The sequence below is a fragment of the Tachypleus tridentatus genome, chromosome 8, assembly GCF_004210375.1.
Source record: "Tachypleus tridentatus isolate NWPU-2018 chromosome 8, ASM421037v1, whole genome shotgun sequence".
Taxonomy (NCBI): domain Eukaryota; kingdom Metazoa; phylum Arthropoda; class Merostomata; order Xiphosura; family Limulidae; genus Tachypleus; species Tachypleus tridentatus.
In genome coordinates this window covers 148,143,007-148,163,248 of record NC_134832.1, presented here as the reverse complement: position 1 = coordinate 148,163,248, position 20,242 = coordinate 148,143,007, and the positions used below count along the sequence as shown (strand labels likewise).

At 31.2% G+C, this 20,242-nt stretch overlaps 1 protein-coding gene and 1 long non-coding RNA gene across 2 annotated transcripts in view; both read left to right on the top strand.

Moving 5' to 3' along the window:
- The window catches only part of LOC143223725 (actin-binding LIM protein 2-like), a 90,684-nt gene extending 70,507 nt beyond the window's left edge, over nucleotides 1–20,177 (top strand). Inside the window, 6 exon segments of the mRNA XM_076452066.1 lie at nucleotides 2,337–2,425; nucleotides 5,318–5,387; nucleotides 10,616–10,650; nucleotides 11,457–11,594; nucleotides 14,169–14,240; nucleotides 16,977–20,177. Coding sequence (XP_076308181.1) covers nucleotides 2,337–2,425; nucleotides 5,318–5,387; nucleotides 10,616–10,650; nucleotides 11,457–11,594; nucleotides 14,169–14,240; nucleotides 16,977–17,090 — 518 coding nt within the window. The 3' untranslated portion in view covers nucleotides 17,091–20,177.
- LOC143223727 (uncharacterized) lies at nucleotides 16,474–16,772 on the top strand. Its single transcript, XR_013013061.1, has 2 exons — nucleotides 16,474–16,551; nucleotides 16,662–16,772. It is a non-coding gene; the product is annotated as an uncharacterized LOC143223727 (long non-coding RNA).
- Nucleotides 20,178–20,242: the final 65 nt, after the last annotated feature.

The following is a 20,242-nucleotide window of genomic DNA, read 5'->3' as shown; positions in this document are numbered from 1 at the left end:
ATTTTATGGTTTTGTGTATTCATCACACAATATTTTATGGTTTTGTGTTTCGCCACAGAATATTTTTATGGTTTTCTGTATTCATCACACAATATTTTATGGTTTTGTGTATTCATCACACAATATTTTATGGTTTTGTGTTTCATCACACAATATTTTATGGTTTTGTGTTTCATCACAGAATATTTTTATGGTTTTGTGTTTCATCACAGAATATTTTATGGTTTTGTGTTTCATCACACAATATTTTATGGTTTTGTGTTTCATCACACAATATTTTATGGTTTTCTGTATTCATCACACAATATTTTTATGGTTTTGTGTTTCATCACACAATATTTTATGGTTTTGTGTATTCATCACACAATATTTTATGGTTTTGTGTTTCACCACAGAATATTTTTATGGTTTTCTGTATTCATCACAGAATATTTTTATGGTTTTCTGTATTCATCACACAATATTTTATGGTTTTGTGTTTCATCACACAATATTTTATGGTTTTGTGTTTTATCACACAATATTTTATGGTTTTGTGTTTCATCACAGAATATTTTTATGGTTTTGTGTTTCATCACAGAATATTTTTATGGTTTTGTGTATTCATCACACAATATTTTATGGTTTTGTGTTTCATCACAGAATATTTTTATGGTTTTGTGTATTCATCACACAATATTTTTATGGTTTTGTGTATTCATCACACAATATTTTTATGGTTTTGTGTATTCATCACACAATATTTTATGGTTTTCTGTATTCATCACACAATATTTTTATGGTTTTATGTTTCATCACCCAATATTTTATGGTTTTCTGTATTCATCACACAATATTTTTATGGTTTTATGTTTCATCACACAATATTTTTATGGTTTTATGTTTCATCACCCAATATTTTATGGTTTTCTGTATTCATCACACAATATTTTATGGTTTTGTGTTTCATCACAGAATATTTTTATGGTTTTATGTTTCATCACACAATATTTTATGGTTTTGTGTTTCATCACAGAATATTTTTATGGTTTTGTGTGTTCATCACACAATATTTTATGGTTTTATGTTTCATCACACAATATTTTTATGGTTTTATGTTTCATCACCCAATATTTTATGGTTTTCTGTATTCATCACACAATATTTTATGGTTTTGTGTTTCATCACAGAATATTTTTATGGTTTTATGTTTCATCACACAATATTTTATGGTTTTGTGTTTCATCACAGAATATTTTTATGGTTTTGTGTGTTCATCACACAATATTTTATGGTTTTGTGTTTCATCACAGAATATTTTTATGGTTTTGTGTATTCATCACACAATATTTTATGGTTTTGTGTATTCATCACACAATATTTTATGGTTTTGTGTTTCATCACAGAATATTTTTATGGTTTTGTGTATTCATCACACAATAATTTTATGGTTTTGTGTATTCATCACACAATATTTTATGGTTTTTGTATTCATCACACAATATTTTTATGGTTTTATGTTTCATCACCCAATATTTTATGGTTTTCTGTATTCATCACACAATATTTTATGGTTTTCTGTATTCATCACACAATATTTTTATGGTTTTATGTTTCATCACACAATATTTTTATGGTTTTATGTTTCATCACCCAATATTTTATGGTTTTCTGTATTCATCACAGAATATTTTTATGGTTTTATGTTTCATCACACAATATTTTATGGTTTTGTGTTTCATCACAGAAAATTTTTATGGTTTTATGTTTCATCACACAATATTTTATGGTTTTGTGTTTCATCACAGAAAATTTTTATGGTTTTATGTTTCATCACAGAATATTTTTATGGTTTTGTGTATTCATCACACAATATTTTATGGTTTTGTGTTTCATCACAGAATATTTTATGGTTTTGTGTTTCATCACAGAATATTTTTATGGTTTTGTGTATTCATCACACAATATTTTATGGTTTTGTGTATTCATCACACAATATTTTATGGTTTTGTGTATTCATCACACAATATTTTATGGTTTTGTGTATTCATCACACAATATTTTTATGGTTTTGTGTATTCATCACACAATATTTTATGGTTTTATGTTTCATCACACCTTGTTTCTGTACTTTTTATAATTTCCATCCCTACATCATACTTTTTTCAAAAATTTCGTTATTAATTTCAGAAATTATAAGTTCTGAACTACTACATCAGAAAACAAAAAAGAACCATGATGGATGTTTAGCTGAGTATGGGTTGACATTTTTACATTATTACATTTGCTATGGTATATATTGTTTTCAATTATGTTCATATAATATCTGAAAGTATGAACTTCTGTTGTATTTTAAGTGGTGTCTTCACTGCGGGCAGTGCCAAAACCAGGTTATGGCTTTGCAACTAAATCAGCTACTCTTCCAGTTGGAGGTCGAGACTACATGGTAAGATAAAGTTGAATGGTTAATTCTTTTTTGTAAAAAACTCCATGATAAATTAATATCCTACATTTGGACCACCCTTTTCTGAAAGATTTTCTGTGGTTATTTTAGTTTCTCTTGCTTTTAAAATAGTGTTAATTAACTGTAATGCCTGCAGTCCATTATTTGGTTTTCTTTTGTTTATTTTATCAATTTATTTTATTTTGGGAAATGCAATCTAAGATTGTTTAATTTCCTGTTTATTATTTTATTTAAACTGTGTGTCTGTTGCTGTTATGATAAAGCTGTGCTCCAGTGACATTTTTAGAATTTTTATTGCAAGATGTTGAAGGGAGAGGGAGTTGCTTTGTGGAAGTCACAATTAATTTGAAAATCTTAAAAGACTTAATTGTGGTATCTGAGATTGGTGGGCTGTTATAGGGCATGTTTTTTTGAGAAAAACAATATTTTCATTTGATCTGTTATTAATTGTTTTTAGCATTTTTGAAGCAGTAAAAGATTAGGACATAACTTGTTTCATGATTTTGTGTTACTAATTTATGCTCAGTTTAGTTTAGTTTCTTGACACACTGAAGACAGTCTACTTTCTTGTTAGTAGAATCATTGAATAAACTTGGCATTTCTGATATACATTAATTTGTATTGAATATTGGTAAAGACACTTAACAAGCTTTCTGTTTACTGTGTTCATTAAACCATTAACCCTATAAACAAGGTCAGGTTTAAATGGAAATTTCATGACCTTTTATGGACTTTTATTTTTAATCCAAAATGTTACTGAACAGTTTTGTTTTCAGTGTTTTTCAGTAAACTTGGCATAAAGCTGCATTCCATAATTCAAGTATTTATATTATCTAAGTTTTATTTTCTTAATTTCAAAAGGAAATACTTTAAAGATTCTGAATCCTTCACATCTACGTTTTATGGTTTCAGTTCCAACCAATTACAACCATGAACAAAACATAATTACAGGCAAGAATATCAACTATTGAACCTCTTACCTTTTTATTTGCTTGAGGTATCATTAATACGTTAGTCATTGTCACTGATAGGAAGAACAGGTGTTCCTGCACTGAAAGATTACAATAGTTATTTCTTTTTAATAGACATAGGAATATATAGTTCATAGTAATTGTTTCTGTTGTAAGCATTGTTATCTTACTTCAAACAGTTAACAGAATTTTTTAAAACCTATTTATAGCTTAGTTAGAAACCAGGTAAGTGACTCTAGTTTTGGGACATTTAATTCTAGTGTATACTATATTCTTTTTGAAAGCTAGATGAATTTTTATTTGGAAAAACAAGTTAGTGCAAAAAAGTGTTGTCTCCAACAATTATGCCTTTGACTTCAGAAACCATGCAGGCCAAGTGCTATGCCCATGGTGTTTACAAGAAATGGCTCCCAGTGTGATATGATACTTTCACAGATGGATAAACAGTTCCTCTCTAAAAAACATCTGGCAATAAAACAATAACATTAAAAGAAAATGTGAAATGGTTAGCAGTTGAAATTTTGAAGATAAGTACTTTGAAATTCTTGAGATAATTATTTATTCAAAAAAAGAAAAATAAACATATCCATTTTATTTCATATATTTTCCTCTTTTCATTTCATTGTATGTTGATAATTTTGCTACATTTAGATATTGATTTTTGAAATGTTCGTTAACTTATATTTAATAGATATTGGTTTAATCACTGAACTATTGTTCTGTGGAGCTTAGACATTGCTATTAGGAGGAGAGAAGAAAGTTTGCTCCTAAAAAGGTTGGAAGATAGAATGTTACATTAGGATATCCTTAATGGATAGAACCATGACTGATGTTATTAGAAAGCTATTTAAGATAACAGAAATAGCATGCGAAGCTAGAGTGAGGTGGTAAGGACATGTGGAAAGAAGGGAGAAATATAATCCAGAAAAAGAGTATTTGGTATGCCAGTCAAAGATAGATGGAGTACAAGACATCAAAACTGAAAAAGGAAGATAGAGGATAGATCAAGAAATGAGAGAGGTAGCTGTAAATGCTGGAGAATAGAAATTATTGGAAAAAGCCAATCTGACCCCAAAATTAGATAGAGTTAAGATTTAATAAGGAAGAAGAAAAAGATAGTCACTCAGTTTCTGATGATTTTAATATTGTGTTAGGTATCAGTAGAGACACTGAAAAAAGCTTCACATTTCTAAGGTTTACTGATTTATGGAATAGATTTGGGTATCTGAAAGTACAAGTACAAACTAGATGAGTAGAATTTTTATCTTCATTAAGTTAGATTTTTGCTAAAAGTTGTACAAGGCTAGTACTTGAACTGCTAGTAATTAATGTTTCATTAACTATTTAAATCCATCACAATAAAGTACTTGTAGCTAGAGATGACATTACAAAGTCAATAAAGTCCCATGGTAGGAGACAATTCAACTGAATTACAGAATCTCAGAAAGTAGAGTTTGGAAAGACTGTGTTAATCTACATATCTTTGTTGGTCAAACACTAGAATAAAGAACATTGTAATCTACATATCTTTGTTAGTCAGACACTGGAATGAAGAACATTTTAATCGACATATCTTTGTTGGTAGGACAGTGATATAAAGAATATTTTAATCTACATATTTTTGTTGGACTGACACTGAAATAAAGAACATTTTGTATGTGGGAGTGATGATTAGTTTATTTGGTCTCGCTAGAGTACTCGTATCAGTTATCTGTGGTTTTAGAATTTCATTTGTTCATCTTTCATATTATGTTCTGAAGTTATACTGAGATACATTTTGCTTCTGAGATATAATTAGCTGCTAATACTTGAGGTTTATCTTAAAGAGAAGAAGGAAAATAGTGTTAAGTGTTTGATCAGTTTAAGAACAAAAATTAATTATGGATATGTTTTGTTTTTCCAGACTGGTGATTTTAGCTTTGGGAAGTTAATGAACATGGAGAACACAGATTTTAGTAGTGCTAGGTCAGATGGTAAGCTATGAAAAGTTTGTGCTTTTAATAGTGTGACAGTAAAACCGAATCCTAATGTCACCCTCTGTCTCTGAAATATATATACATATGTGTGTGTATTCATATTTTGTACTGTTTTTGGTAATTTGCTCTGCCCCAAATGTTAACATTTTACCAGGAGGCACTAAAAGCACAGTATTGCAAAGTATGAGTGAGTTTATCTTTACAGTTTTACTGAAAGTAGCTGTGACATTTTAAACTTAGTGTATGTAATTTACTACTTTATTTCGTTTATGTAAACTTAATGTAAACTTGTTGTAATTATATGAGTGCATTGATTAAAATTGTTCAAAAGATAAATAAATAAACAGCTCTTGCTTGCAAAATAGCAAATAAAGCCCAAACTATTTCAAAAATCTGTTTTTTTAACCCTAAACTTGATATAAAATTCTTTGGAGCTTGTAGAAAAACAATGTAGAGCTATTGATGTTTAACAGTGTACCTGTTAACTTGTCAAGGCTGTGATAGTGTGTGTATATGTAGGTCAAACAGGATGTTCCATAGAAATGTTGTGTTTAGTAATTAACTTGTCAAGGCTGTGATAGTGTGAATATATGTAGGTCAAACAGGATGTTCCATAGAAATGTTGTGTTTAGTAATTAACTTGTCAAGGCTGTGATAGTGTGTATATATGTAGGTCAAACAGGATGTTCCATAGAAATGTTGTGTTTAGTAATTAACTTGTCAAGGCTGTTGATAGTGTGAATATATGTAGGTCAAACAGGATGTTCCATAGAAATGTTGTGTTTAGTAATTAACTTGTCAAGGCTGTGATAGTGTGTATATATGTAGGTCAAACAGGATGTTCCATAGAAATGTTATGTTTAGTAATTAACTTGTCAAGGCTGTGATAGTGTGTGTATATGTAGGTCAAACAGGATGTTCCATAGAAATGTTGTGTTTAGTAATTAACTTGTCAAGGCTGTGATAGTGTGTGTATATGTAGGTCAAACAGGATGTTCCATAGAAATGTTGTGTTTAGTAATTAACTTGTCAAAGCTGTGATAGTGTGTGTATATGTAGGTCAAACAGGATGTTCCATAGAAATGTTGTGTTTAGTAATTAACTTGTCAAGGCTGTGATAGTGTGTGTATATGTAGGTCAAACAGGATGTTCCATAGAAATGTTGTGTTTAGTAATTAACTTGTCAAGGCTGTGATAGTGTGTGTGTGTGTATATGTAGGTCAAAGAGGGTCTTCCATAGAAATGTTGTGTTTAATAATTAACTTGTCAAGGTTGTGATAGTGTGTATATATGTAGGTCAAACAGGATGTTCCATAGAAATGTTGTGTTTAGTAATTAACTTGTCAAGGCTGTGATAGTGTGTATTTATGTAGGTCAAACAGGATGTTCCATAGAAATGTTATGTTTAGTAATTAACTTGTCAAGGCTGTGATAGTGTGTGTATATGTAGGTCAAACAGGATGTTCCATAGAAATGTTGTGTTTAGTAATTAACTTGTGAAGGCTGTGATAGTGTGTGTGTGTATATGTAGGTCAAAGAGGATCTTCCATAGAAATGTTGTGTTTAGTAATTAACTTGTCAAGGTTGTGATAGTGTGTATATATGTAGGTCAAACAGGATGTTCCATAGAAATGTTGTGTTTAGTAATTAATTTGTCAAGGCTGTGAAAGTATGTGAGTGTATGTAGGTCAAACAGGATGTTCCATAGAAATGAGAATTAAAGAAACATTCTAAAAGTTAGAAATTATGATAAATGGATTCTACCGTTGTATCCCATCTTATTGAAAATAAACATCATTTTGATCCAGAAAAAAACTGCAAAATTTACGTGTGGAAAAGGTAAAAAAAACTAGACTGTCTGGAAGTTTTAGAAATAAAAGATCACTAAAAACACTACCAACCCAACTTGTGTTTAGATGAATGTGAAGGTAACTTCTGTTTGTTGGTTTAAATTCATATATAAACCCTTTTACAAAACAGTGCAGTCATACTTGATTGTACCTTCATTTGTTAAACATGGTAATAATAAATAATGTGTTTGTGAAATCTATAATTATCAGTGATGTCGAGAAAAACCTCTTGTAGAGAAATATATATGTAAAAACGGCTCGTTTGGGTTGAGAAAATATTTTACGTAGAGGAGCGAACAACGTTTCGACCTTCTTCGGTCATCGTCAGGTTCACCGAATGACTGAAGAAGGTCGAAACGTTGTTCACTCCTCTACGTAAAATATTTTCTCAACCCAAATGAGCTGTTTTTACATGTAGAAATGTATAATTGTCTTGGTTGTTTTTTCTCACTTCTGTATAAGGTACTGAAGTAAACAATTAGTATTCAAAGAAGTCTTGTAGGATAATTCTCTCATTCAGTTCTTCTCGTAAGCTCTTGTACAAGCTCAACACAAAACACTAAGTTCTGTACAACTGTAAGTGACCTTAATTATGTCATTTTATGATATGAAAAGCCATTAATTATATTTGTATGATAGCTCACTGAAATGTTGATATTATTCTAGTATATTCTGAGTTTAGTTATTCATAGACAAAGAAAGAGAATTTGTTATATTGAAGCAATAATTTCTTCACCATTGTACCAACATTGAAACAGTAATTGTTCCACCACTGTACCAACATTGAAACAGTAATTGCTCCACCAGTGTACCAACATTGAAACAGTAATTGCTCCACCACTGTACCAACATTGAAACAGTAATTGCTCCACCACTGTACCAACATTGAAACAGTAATTGTTCCACCACTGTACCAACATTGAAACAGTAATTGTTCCACCACTGTACCAACATTGAAACAGTAATTGTTCCACCACTGTACCAACATTGAAACAGTAATTGTTCCACCACTGTACCAACATTGAAACAGTAATTGTTCCACAACTGTACCAACATTGAAACAGTAATTGTTCCACCACTGTACCAACATTGAAACAGTAATTGTTCCACCACTGTACCAACATTGAAACAGTAATTGTTCCACCACTGTACCAACATTGAAACAGTAATTGTTCCACCACTGTACCAACATTGAAACAGTAATTGTTCCACCACTGTACCAACATTGAAACAGTAATTGTTCCACCACTGTACCAACATTGAAACAGTAATTTCTCTACCATTGTACTAATATTGAAACAGTAATTTCTCTACCATTGTACTAATATTGAAACAGTAATTTCTCCACCACTGTACCAACATTGAAACAGTAATTGCTCCACCACTGTACCAACATTGGAACAGTAATTGCTCCACCACTGTACCAACATTGAAACAGGAATTTCTCCACCAGTGTACTAACATTGAAACAGTAATTGCTCCACCATTGTACCAACATTGAAACAGTAATTGCTCCGCCATTGTACCAACATTGAAACAGTAATTGCTCTGCCATTGTACCAACATTGAAACAGTAATTGCTCCGCCATTGTACCAACATTGAAACAGTAATTGCTCTGCCATTGTACCAACATTGAAACAGTAATTGCTCCACCACTGTACCAACATTGAAACAGTAATTTCTCCACCACTGTATTAGCATTGAGACAGTAATTGTTCCAACATTGTACCATCATTGGAACTTAGAGAAAATTTCCATGTTTCCACAGTGTTAATCAAGATGTGATTTTGAAGTTTTCCACATAAAATGTCTCCATATGCAGAACATTCCCTGCAAGTATGAATTCAATATTCTACAGAAGATTTCTCTAAATCATGTGACCATTATTTCAGTTTTACAAAACAGCACATCAATGTATCATTCATATCAGCATTTTACTGTTGTTTATGACATAACAGTTTAATGGTTACATTTAGCCATTGAAACCACATTACCTCTTCATTTTTTATAATATAATGAGCTACTTTAGACTTTTAATTACAAAGCTGTTTTAAACAAACACATCTTTATTAATTTGCAAAAGTTATTTTATGTGTGTGTGTGTGGTATTTGATGTACATATTAACCGTTTTGATTGAACATTCTCAAAAAATGTTAGCATTTTTCATTCCACATGTGCACACACACACTCACACACAATTAGGTGTAATACAAGAAAGTACATAAAATTGATTATATAAATCACTACCAAAGCTGTGCGAGATGCTATTTCTGATTGCATGTTGTGTGGGGAAAGAAAATATAAACTGAGTTATAGTTAGTTCTTACAAAATGAAACTTCTAGCACTGTTAAATTGGGGACGGCTACTACAGATAGCCCTTAAATAGCTTTGTGCAAATTTAAACAAAGGAACCACCAAAATTAAATGAACTACTACTTAAGTTGAGGCAACTGTTATCTATGAACTCATTAATTCATTACTGCTAATCTTTGAAGGACACATTTTATGAGTAAAATTTCATGTTGTGTTTCATTTGTCAAAAATATACATTTTTTAAGTGGGTGTTATATTGTGTAATGATTATTAGCATCAAAGAATGATACATTGTTACTAAACAGTAAAATTTCGTTTACTAAATTGTCCAGAGTTATTTGTGTTTGTTATATAATTTGTACTCCTTATACTAAGAATATTTAAAATGGTATTTATTTATTGATATTGTAAAATAGTTTTTAATCCTAAGTTCTTTACTGAGCAACAAATGAAAATAAAAAGTAATTAAGAGTAATCTAAAGCTTTCTGTGGGTTAAAAATGGGGTGTTATTCTTTTACTAAAGTCAGTTTGTAGTTGTGGGATAAAAATGGGGTGTTCTTCTTTTACTGAAGTCAGTTTGTAGTTGTGGGATAAAAATGGGGTGTTATTCTTTTGCTGAAGTTAGTTTGTAGTTGTGGGATAAAAATGGGGTGTTATTCTTTTACTGAAGTTAGTTTGTAGTTGTGGGATAAAAATGGGGTGTTATTCTTTTACTGAAGTCAGTTTGTAGTTGTGGGATAAAAATGGGGTGTTATTCTTTTACCAAAGTCAGTTTGTAGTTGTGGGATAAAAATGGGGTGTTATTCTCTTACCGAAGTCAGTTTGTAGTTGTGGGATAAAAATGGGGTGTTATTGTTTTACCGAAGTCAGTTTGTAGTTTTGGGATTAAAAATGGGGTGTTATTGTTTTACTGAAGTCAGTTTGTAGTTTTATTGTGTGATTGACTAGTTTCTTAGTTTTGATGCTGCTACAGCAAGATTAACATTACATTTTTCTTGTATTAGTTAAGTTCTAAGAATATTTATGTTCAAGAATATAAAGTTTTTTTCATCTAATAGTTTCAGGTACTTCTGGACAAGATCAGCAAGAAGTGGTAAGTGCTATTTTTGATTCAAACAAAAAACTAATTGCAGCCAGAAGTGTAGATGTTCATGGCCATTTTGATGTATTTCATTTTAAAATAGTAATATTTAACCCTCTAAGAAGTTTCAAGTCTTAATTCTTGGTGAAAAATGTGGAAGTATTATTTAAAATCATGAATACTTCAACAAAAAATTAGACATGAATGTTCAATGTATTCATACATTTCACTATGAGGAATAATAAACACATAAATGTTAAACTATGTCCATTCACGTTTTGTCTGTAAGTCATAAAATATAACTTTTTTTATCAAATTGTTTATGTACTTAGGAAAGAATAATTCAGTTGTGCTTTGTAGCTCATCTGCTTTCACCTTAGGGAATAACCATCCTTAAGGTAATGAAAATTAGCTGTGAGTGGTGAAGAAAATATGTTTTATCTTTAAATTTTTTTTTTTAATTTTTAAATGTTTACATAAAACAATTTTTCATAATAATCAGTGATGTCGAGAAACCCACTTGTTGAGAAATTTATACGCATAAACGGCTCGTTTGGGTTGAGAAAATATTTTACGTAGAGGAGCGAACAACATTTCGACCTTCTCCGGTCATTCGGTGAACCTGACGATGACCGAAGAAGGTCGAAACGTTGTTTGCTCTTCTATGTAAAATATTTTCTCAACCCAAACGAGCCGTTTTTACATCTAAACTTTTCATAATATCTGAATTGTACAATTATGTACAACATTGTTACAATTCAAACAGTTTGAAAGCTTTGAAACTGAAGAATAATGCTTTAAAACTTATTTTAAAACAGAACCATAGTGCAGTCGGTGGTTTCCATAATATCCCCATTACTGATGTGTACGGTGGTTTTCATTACACTTCCTACAGTTCTCACTTCAGACGATCTATGCCTAATGTTACTTTTCACTTATCAAATGAGCCACCAAAGGTAAGAAGGCCTCAAATATATTTATTTACTTTTTATATAGAGGTCTTTAAGTAATTACAAACAACTGAGTTATTTCCAATATACTAACTTATCATGAGCCATAATAATAGTACACATTGCTAAAGTTCTTTTTCACATTGGCTATATTTTTAGTTATTAAAAATACTGTAAATATTGACACAAGTTATTCAGAAGGGATATTTTGTACTGTAGAAGTAAGTTATGGAATCCTGTACTGTATGAGCTGTTTAACCAAGTTTTAATTTATATCTTTAATATCTTTGAATTAAATATTTAGAACTTTATATTTCCAAACCATACTTACCATCTGCTGACAATACAGCTGTTATTTTGACCTCAGCTTCTCCTGTCTGAGCATTGGTCTTGCATGCTCCAGGGTTTTCTAACCTACTTAAACGCCCTTGACAATATTTAACTTGCAAATTTCTCCACCTTCACCGGAGCTCCCTCTATCTTGGTTCAAGTGTCTCACTTAAGTAATGTAATTATTTTTTTTCTTGACAAAGCATTAGTCACAGTTGTGTTGTCCCATTATGGATTGCAATTTTTCTGACACTCTGTGGACTTCAGTGTAATAATAATTTTAAAAATAAAATAAATAAATTACACATGATTTTTGTGGGTATGAATTCCTGCATCATTGCTGTCCATGCTTGGCCTTGGGTGTTTTCTCCTAAAACTTCTGATGTTACATTTTTTGTTGATCCTGCAGACAATTTGGATTTTGTTTTCTGACACTTTTCTTTCCTTCATCAGCTCTGCATGAGTCCAATTTGGATCCAACTACTTTTTTTCTATTAATCATTTGGATTTGTGATTTTGCAGGGCTCTTCCTTGTCCCCTTTGAGTATACTCCCCCTTTATTGTTGGAGGAGGGGGTTATTTAGTTTATCCTTCCTCCTGATATTTCTTGTTCAGGCTGGAAGATTTAGTTTTGTTTCACTTACTTTATCCTTGTGATTCCAGTGATCAACATCACTCTATGGCTACAGGTTGGGATCCATTCAAAAGTATATATATCTATGACATTTCAGTTCAATAGCCCAAGGGACCAAGACCCCTGAATTCCAACCTTGAGTTGTGGAACTTTGGTTATCCGGTTGAGGCTGGCCTATAGTAGTTACTCGTACTATTCCACTTTTGGTACTTAATTCCAGGTGAAGAGCAAGCTTGTTCTGATTCTGAATGTAGTGTGGTTCCCGTACTCTTGTAGCATATTTTCTCTCCATACATTCCTGTTCTATGCATATAGTTTCTGTATGGATCATGTCTGCACTGACCCCTCCACCTTCTCAGTGTAGGGTTCTAACTGTGGTGGGTGTCAGATGGTAAGTATGTTTTGGAATTTAACAGTTTTATAAACTGAAAATGTATTTCTAATAATACTTAGTTCTTCTGACTCTTTCCTGGCCTCCCTTCCCCCTGGTATTAGTCTCAAAAAAAGTGATTTCATTTACTAAGTGAGATACTTATGTACAGTACTGAGATAGAGGATGCACTGACAAGAGTGGAGAAACTTGCCAACTATGTAAGGACATTTAACCAGAGTATAAAAGACTGGAACATGTGAGACTAGTGCTAATATAGGTGTCAAAGAATAGCTCTATTGTCAGCAGAGATAAGTATTATTGTAAACACATTTTTAGTTTGGAAAAATGTTAATGTTACATTTGTTTTTTTTTTTAATTTCGGCAAAGCTACTCGAGGGCTATCTGCGCTAGCCGTCCCTAATTTAGCAGTGTAAGACTAGAGGGAAGGTAGCTAGTCATCATCACCCACTGCCAACTTTTGGGCTACTCTTTTACCAACAAATAGTGGGACTCACCATCACATTATAACACCCCATGGCTAAAAGGGCAAGCATGTTTGTGCAACCAGGATTCGAACCCGCGACCCTCGGATTACGAGTCAAATGCCTTAACACGCTTGGCCATGCTGGGCCTCTTACATTTGTGCAATTTTAAAGTAATGCTTAGTTATAGGAGTTGCTCTGGAGGAACAAGGTTGATTTTAAGCTTTTATCCTAAACAGAAAAAATAGATAAGTTATCCATTATCTATTAAATTGTTTGGATAAAAATATTGGGTAAGTTGGACATGAAGTGACATATGAATACGAAATTGTTCTAACAAAGAAGTGAGACAGAGAGTAGATATTATAGTTTAATAGCATGCAGTTGTCTCAGAAGATTCGTATTACAGAGTTTATGAATGTTTCAACTTAAACATGAGCACAAAGAAACTTAGAAACTTACCAAGATTAGCTGCTTTTATTTTATACACATTTTTGTAAATTGGATTTCATTAAGATATGGGCTGAAGTTTTAATTTGTGAAAGGAATTGAAGAGTAAGTGAAAAAACAAAATTAGTGTAAAATAGTTGCTAATAATTAATACCATATTAAGTTAGTCCCACTGTGATGTAGTCTATTAATAAGATATGAAGTTTTATTGTGAAGTAAGCGTTAATATTTAATAACTTACAAAATTAGTTATATTGTGATGTAGTCATTAATAACATGAAATATTGCATATCATCTTTCACTAAACCTAGCTGTATCCATATCATCTCCTGATGATTACCAATTATCGCTTGCCACCTGATGTTGATCGATGCCACCTAGAGGTGAGTTAATGAACCAGAGTTTATTTGTACATAATATATCAACCTAGGCACTATGTACTGTTTTCAGTATAACATCTACTTTTTTCCCTTGTTACTAAGACATTTCTGTGAATGTATTTTCCTTGGAAATGTGTTTACTTTTTAGAAGATTTTATTGTTTTCTATACAAGAAACTATTTCCTACGTTGTAATTTACTAATTTGTCATAACATTTCTTTGTAACAACTTTGTGGTATTGATGTTGCACATTTAACTTTGTAATAAAATAATTATAACTGTAGGCCTTAAAACGTCTAAAGAATCTTGTTTTTATTAGTGTTGCGACTCGAAAAATAAAAGGAATTCTGTAATTGGTGGTTTGCTGAAATGCGAGTGTTATTTCTGGGGAATTTTAAACTATTTAAAATCTGTTTGGTTCTTACTTTCTATGATATAATAACAATAGTTGTGTTGATTTGATTTAACCTGGTGAGCAGTGTTTCTGATTAAATGAAGAAATAATTCTTGGGAGTGTGGACTTATAAATGGATGCTAGTTCATACATTTGTGAATATTCAATTTGAGTTGAGGACAATATTGTTAGTTGTATGTCATAATTTTGTATAAAGATGTTCTTGTATTTTGTTTTAGGATGAGTTGGATTTGTTTATCTAAAACATGAATTGAAAAAACAAAATTGTAAGGTTTTTTTTGTTTATACTAACAATGTATCAATTTCTTTTTAATTTATCTAAAAGTCTATAAAAATATGTTATTTCATATTATTCACATGTAACATTTGAACTGCATTTCCATCCAGTTTTACTTGAGTGTGTACTTTAATGTAGGAAATTGTTAAACCTGTAACTGGTTGTTTATAAATGTTGTGTCTGATATATGTCAAGTATGCCAGCTTTTAAAGAACTGTCAATACACATGTTTTTGGAGAAGTTTATATAAAAGGTATGAACAATTGGCTTAGAAATTTGTTATAGAATTGTTAGCAAAAACCTTTTCATTCATATATAAGTAATTAATCAGAACAATAACAGAATATAACTGCCCATGTCAGGTGTCAGCATTATCAGATCATGACAAGTTACAGTAGTATCGGATCATGTAGGTTTACGGTAGTGTCAGGTTACAGCTATATCAGGTCATTTAGGTTGATAATATGCATGTGTTTGGATAAAGTAGAGTTGAATAACCTTAATTTGTTTTTGGAACTGAAGATTATAGGTGTTTTTGTAATAAAACTTCAGACACTTGTACTATATTAAATGAATTTATCTCTTTAAAATATAAAACATAACAAACTTACCTCAGTGGGGGATGATGTCTGAGTAATTATGTAGTTTGTGACACAGTTATAGACAGTCTCTGAGATAATGTTAAGTTGATGTACTACTGAACCTTACAGTAACCTTTAATATGTCGTTGATAAGACATTGGTCAATATAATATTGCGGTAGTGGTTTCCGTTGTTGTACCTGAAATGTTGTGCTAACAACTATTTATGCACTATAAAGGTCACTGTAGTTAAAATTTTGGATTGCATTTATCATGGGAAGTGATTTCTGCTATCTTTCTGTGCATATGTTTGTAATGGCACAGAGCCATGAAAAAGCTAAAGCTTTTTTTTTTATATCTGTATAGGGTGGTGAGACACACAGTTTCATAACATTAATTACCTGGAATTAAAATGGCTTACTATGTGTGGATGTCATTTTCTGACATTGCTACAACATTTAACAAATCAATAAGCATACTTAGTGAGGTGATTAGTGAAAGTCTTGCTATATATAAACAACTTGTGAATGTGTAGATACCCTTGAAAAGGTGAATGAAAACAGTAAGTAGCTATTCACCACAAAAAAACTGCTCTCATCTTATCCAAACAGCTTGCTCGGCTGGTTGCACATGAAACTGTTCAGTTGCTGCTGAGTATAGCTAACTGGAAGAAGAATATCCAAACAGCTCTGCTACAGCTTAACAAGCTGGTTGCACATGAAACTGTTCAGTAGCTACTGAGTACAGCTAACTGGAAGAAGAATATCCAAACAGCTCTGCTACAGCTTAACAAGCTGATTGCACATGAAACTGTTCAGTGGCTGCTGAGTACAGCTAACTGGAAGAAGAATATCCAAACAGCTCTGCTACAGCTTACCAAGCTGGTTGCACATGAAACTGTTCAGTGGCTGCTGAGTACAGCTAACTGGAAGAAGAATATCCAAACAGCTGTTCAGTGGCTGCTAGTACAGCTAACTGGAAGAAGAATATCCAAACAGCTCTGCTACAGCTTAACAAGCTGATTGCACATGAAACTGTTCAAGTACAGCTAACTGGAAGAAGAATATGCTTACCAAGCTGGTTGCACATGAAACTGTTCAGTAGCTACTGCAAACATACAGCTTAAAACTGGTTGCACATGAAACTGTTCAGTAGCTACTGAGTACAGCTAACTGGAAGAAGAATATCCAAACAGCTCTGCTACAGCTTACCAAGATGGTTGTACATGAAACTGTTCAGTAGCTGCTGAGTACAGCTAACTGGTTATTTCAGTGATCTTGAAAGTTTATTTGTTTAGTTGTTAATTTTATTTTTTTTATTTTTGAAGGTTTATTTCTAAGTTTCTGACTTATGTGGACTTTGATAGGTATAGTTGTATTTTGTTTTTATAATATTTACTTTATGTTTAAAACTTCAGTGGTTTAATGTGTTTCTTTTCATCTATCAGTAATTTTTATTTTCTTGCAGCGCCATCTATCAAACCAAGAATTTCAACAGATATTCCACATGTCTCGAATACAGTTTTATCGCATGCCAGAATGGCGGAGAAATGATCTGAAGAGGCGGGCTAAGTTGTTTTAGTAGTGATGTTAGAGCCATGTTAGCCCTATTTGTCTAAAATTATTGAAACAAAATTTAAGAAGCCAGATTCTTTAGGATGAAACAGTTCTCATGTTTTTTTACTTCTTGTCAAATTTCTCTTTGGTTTGCTAAACTACTTTCTAGACATAAATGAAATCACTTTTTGTTGTAAAAGTTCTTTTTCCATGGGAAAGTTATGTGGTAGAAAAAATGTTAGTTATTGCATAAAAATATTCACCCTCTTGGGTTACCTTTATATACAGATATACACACACACTGACACATATATCAAGTTGTGTGTGTTTGGTTGTATACATCTTTGTTGGTTCTTGTCACCAATCTGGGTTGAAAAATTTTGCTTCTTAATGGGGAAACTCGTAGTCATTTTAAAGTGATTGTAAGATCTCGGTGAGTATCCCACACTGTACAACCATTAAGTATAAAAGTACTGATTATTGAATTGTTTTTCTTTTAAACGTAGAACAACTAACACTAAAACTTTGATTTTGAAAGTTGGGAAAATGTGATTTAATTTTAACATCTTTAATCAACAGTAAATATCTGAAAGCATCTGTTAAAAACCAAACATTCCTGCATAGTGAAAAAATTCACTTTTATTTTTTTAGAATTTCATAATAAAAATATGAATTATTTTTTGTCTATACAGTTTATTTAAATCCTTTGTATGAGAAACTCTGTTGTAAAGTAGAAAAGAAAAAGCTGTGTTCTTGTTGTAACTTAATTTGTTTATGATACTGTCACTGAAAGAAGGCATAGTGGAGTCATCAGCAGAAATGTTGCAAGGTACTGAATGTCTTGTTTCTTAATATTATTAAATGTGATTGTATCTTTAACTGGTAGCTGCTTCATATTTTGTAAATTTTACGACTTTTTAGGATGATTTATATGTTAACCATTAATGACACTGGTTAATATTTTATGTATTTTGAGGAATATTGGATCAAGTAGTTAGGTTGTGTCTAAGGGTCTATTTGAATTATGTTTGTGTAGTTACAATAATTACTTAGTTGACATTATAACAGTCTGGTAAAATGTAGCATTATGTTTTCTCCTAAACTTAGTTACCATTACTTGTATTTTATCAACTGTTAATGTGTAAACATGAGGATGTAGAGAAGTGTTTTGTATTTTCTGGTTTACTGATAGGTTTGATGTATTAAGAAAGCAGTATTTAAAGATTTAATTAACCTTTATCATTAATAAAACTAATATATGAGTTTCAAAGTTTAACTTTGTGGTACTTGGTTGTGTTGTACAGGAAAATTCTTTTTTTAATTGGAGTGTGCAGACAGAATAAATGTTTTGGGTGTAGATAAAAAAATGTATTTTTTCTTTGATATTCCAGTTTTAATTTTTGAGTAATTATACTGTAGATTAGAAGTATAAATTAGGTTTGCAAATATATAAGGTGTATTTTATCGTGACTAGTTTTTGGCGATAAATGTTATAACATATTTAAATATTAAGTAATAATCTTGCTTGTTCATGTATTTTAGTGAATAAGTTCACGTTTTTTTTTCCATGTTTATGATTGAGAGTATCAAGTTCTCTGTTTCTGAACCAACACCTTGAATGTGCTGTTTTGTCTCTCAACCAAAGCATGTCGCCTTTTACTTCAGAACTCTTGACTCGCTACGACTGTGTTCGTTAGAACATACAATGTTTTAGGTCTCCCATTTTGTTTAGTAAGTAACCTACTGCCATGTTAAAATTATATATACTATCAAAATATATATGTTATAGTTACTGGTTACTATATTTATACAAGTATCACTTATAAATATAACTATTTGCAAGGAACTTCAATCTTGTAACTTTTGCATGGGATGTTCATAATGTCTTTAAAAACTAAAACGTGACACCAGGAGGCATATTTTATGTGCAGCTAATTACTGGACATAATATTTAAAAGTTGTAACCTTTTTTGCCGTTTGAGATTAGAATTGCGTGAAATGATTTTATAAGATGTAGTTCTAATATTAATATTCGATTATACATCAGACTTTTAGCGGAAATATTTAATATAACGTGCACGGTAACCAAGAAGTTTCTTTTTTTAAACACTGAGTCTTTGTACAAATTAATATAAAACAAAGTACAAAACCAAAATATATCCTTATTTTTCACACGTTTGCCCCTTATAGATGGATTTTTAACTCATTTTTATCCCCCTCAAAAATTAGGAAATTTTAGCAATTTTTATCTATGCCGTTTGTAAACAATCTTGCACATTTTTTGTAATGAACTTAGAACCGCTAGGTGGTAGCACTGCAGAAAATGTTTAATATTACTTGCTAGAAAATTAATGCATATTGACGTGTGAATGATATGTCTGTAACGCAAATGCAACGTGAATTTTAAAGCTTGTCTCACATCCAAGATATATTGTCATATACTGTCGTAGCGTTACTAATAAAATTTAGATAAACATAGTGTCTAAATATGTCCTTTTAAAACGTTTTGTTTTGTGGATGTCGAAGTGTTTAGAGAAATTAAATATTCCAAGGTAAGATATACATTTGTGTTATATTCAAGTGTCTTAATTGTCGTTAACATGTATTCTTAGTTAGAAAATCAGGGAAGAAAATATGGTAGAGTAAAAACAACGTATCATCGCTATTACTATCTCTAATGAAATGTAAATGGCTGAAGAACAATATATTAATACATAATTTAAAAAACATAAACTAGGAATTGTTTTGTTATTCCGATTCATTAAATTGGGAACCATTTTGTAACAATATCTGTAAGAAGTATTATTAGAATTGCTACATACCATGAAGAACTTAGTCTGTGAAAAGGTTTGTTTTTTTATGTCATCTAATGTTTTGTGTGAAAGTTGATTTTATTTGTCGTCATTACGAGATCGTTGTTGTAATTAGGAATTAATAAATATCGTACCTCAAAATAAATTTTATACTAGAAAAAACGTGTACTGAATGGGCGCCAAAATATGTTCGCCTTGTGCTTTTTTATGTGCTCTTTATGTACTGCTTGTTACGTGTTCCATTGAAAGAATAAACTAGAAGTAATGAGAAAAAATGTATTTGACATTTAGAAGAAAAACTGTCTTTGTGATGAAATCAAGTAACAACTTTTCTTAAGAAAATGGCATGACAGGATACTCGAAT